The sequence below is a fragment of the Neophocaena asiaeorientalis genome, unplaced genomic scaffold (assembly GCF_003031525.2).
Source record: "Neophocaena asiaeorientalis asiaeorientalis breed wild unplaced genomic scaffold, Neophocaena_asiaeorientalis_V1.1 scaffold84, whole genome shotgun sequence".
In the NCBI taxonomy this organism is placed as follows: Eukaryota; Metazoa; Chordata; class Mammalia; order Artiodactyla; family Phocoenidae; genus Neophocaena; species Neophocaena asiaeorientalis.
In genome coordinates this window covers 3,123,955-3,124,638 of record NW_020173656.1, presented here as the reverse complement: position 1 = coordinate 3,124,638, position 684 = coordinate 3,123,955, and the positions used below count along the sequence as shown (strand labels likewise).

Genomic DNA, 684 nt, shown 5'->3' with positions numbered 1-684 from the left:
GTGGCCCTGGCTGAGTCCAGGCTGAGCCCCCTCCTCGGGGCTCAGAGCAGGGCCTGGGGCAGAAAAGCAAACAGGCCCGGGACGCTGCCCTTTGGACCTTTTGCAATTTGCCCGGCGCTCTTTCAGCTGCAGCCCTGCGCGGGCGGCCTCATATAAATCGGGCCCGGGCGCCGGCCCCGCATTCCCAAGGCGGGTGCGGGTGCGGAGCTGCTGCCTGTGGGCGCCGGTCCCTAAGGAGCCAGCGAGCAGCGCGGAGGCCAGGCCCAGCCAGCGGACGGGAGGGAGCCGCCGTTCAGGTCGGCCATGGGCCCCCCGAGGCCTGCGCTGCTGCCGCTGCTGCTGCTGCTGCTTGCCGCCAGCGCCCGGGCCGGTGAGTGAGGCCCCCCGGCCGCTGGGGCGCCAGGCCGGGGGTGGGGGGCTGGGGCAGCTTGGGCCTGGTTCAGAGGGAGGACGGCCATAGGGGTCGGGGGACAGGGGCACAGGACCAGCTGGGTGGCTCCTCCAGACTCAGGTTATGGGTGGGGCTGGGGATTGGGTTCTTCAAAACCTGCTTCCCTCCAAGACACTGAAAGTCCTCTGTAGTTGTCGTCCCCGTCAGACGCTAGGACCCATCTGGAAGGACGGGAACACCCACAGTTGTCGTTCTCCCTTTCTTACAGGAGACACCGTGCTGGAAAATGTCAG

General features: G+C 68.3%; 1 protein-coding gene across 1 annotated transcript in view; it reads left to right on the top strand.

The window, feature by feature from the left end:
- The first annotated feature begins 205 nt into the window (after positions 1-205).
- The window catches only part of APOB (apolipoprotein B), a 39,350-nt gene continuing 38,871 nt past the window's right edge, over positions 206-684 (top strand). The window contains exons 1-2 of the mRNA XM_024747803.1: positions 206-370; positions 660-684. Of these exons, the coding sequence (XP_024603571.1) occupies positions 304-370; positions 660-684 (92 nt within the window). The 5' untranslated portion in view covers positions 206-303. The remainder of the gene's footprint in view (positions 371-659) is intronic.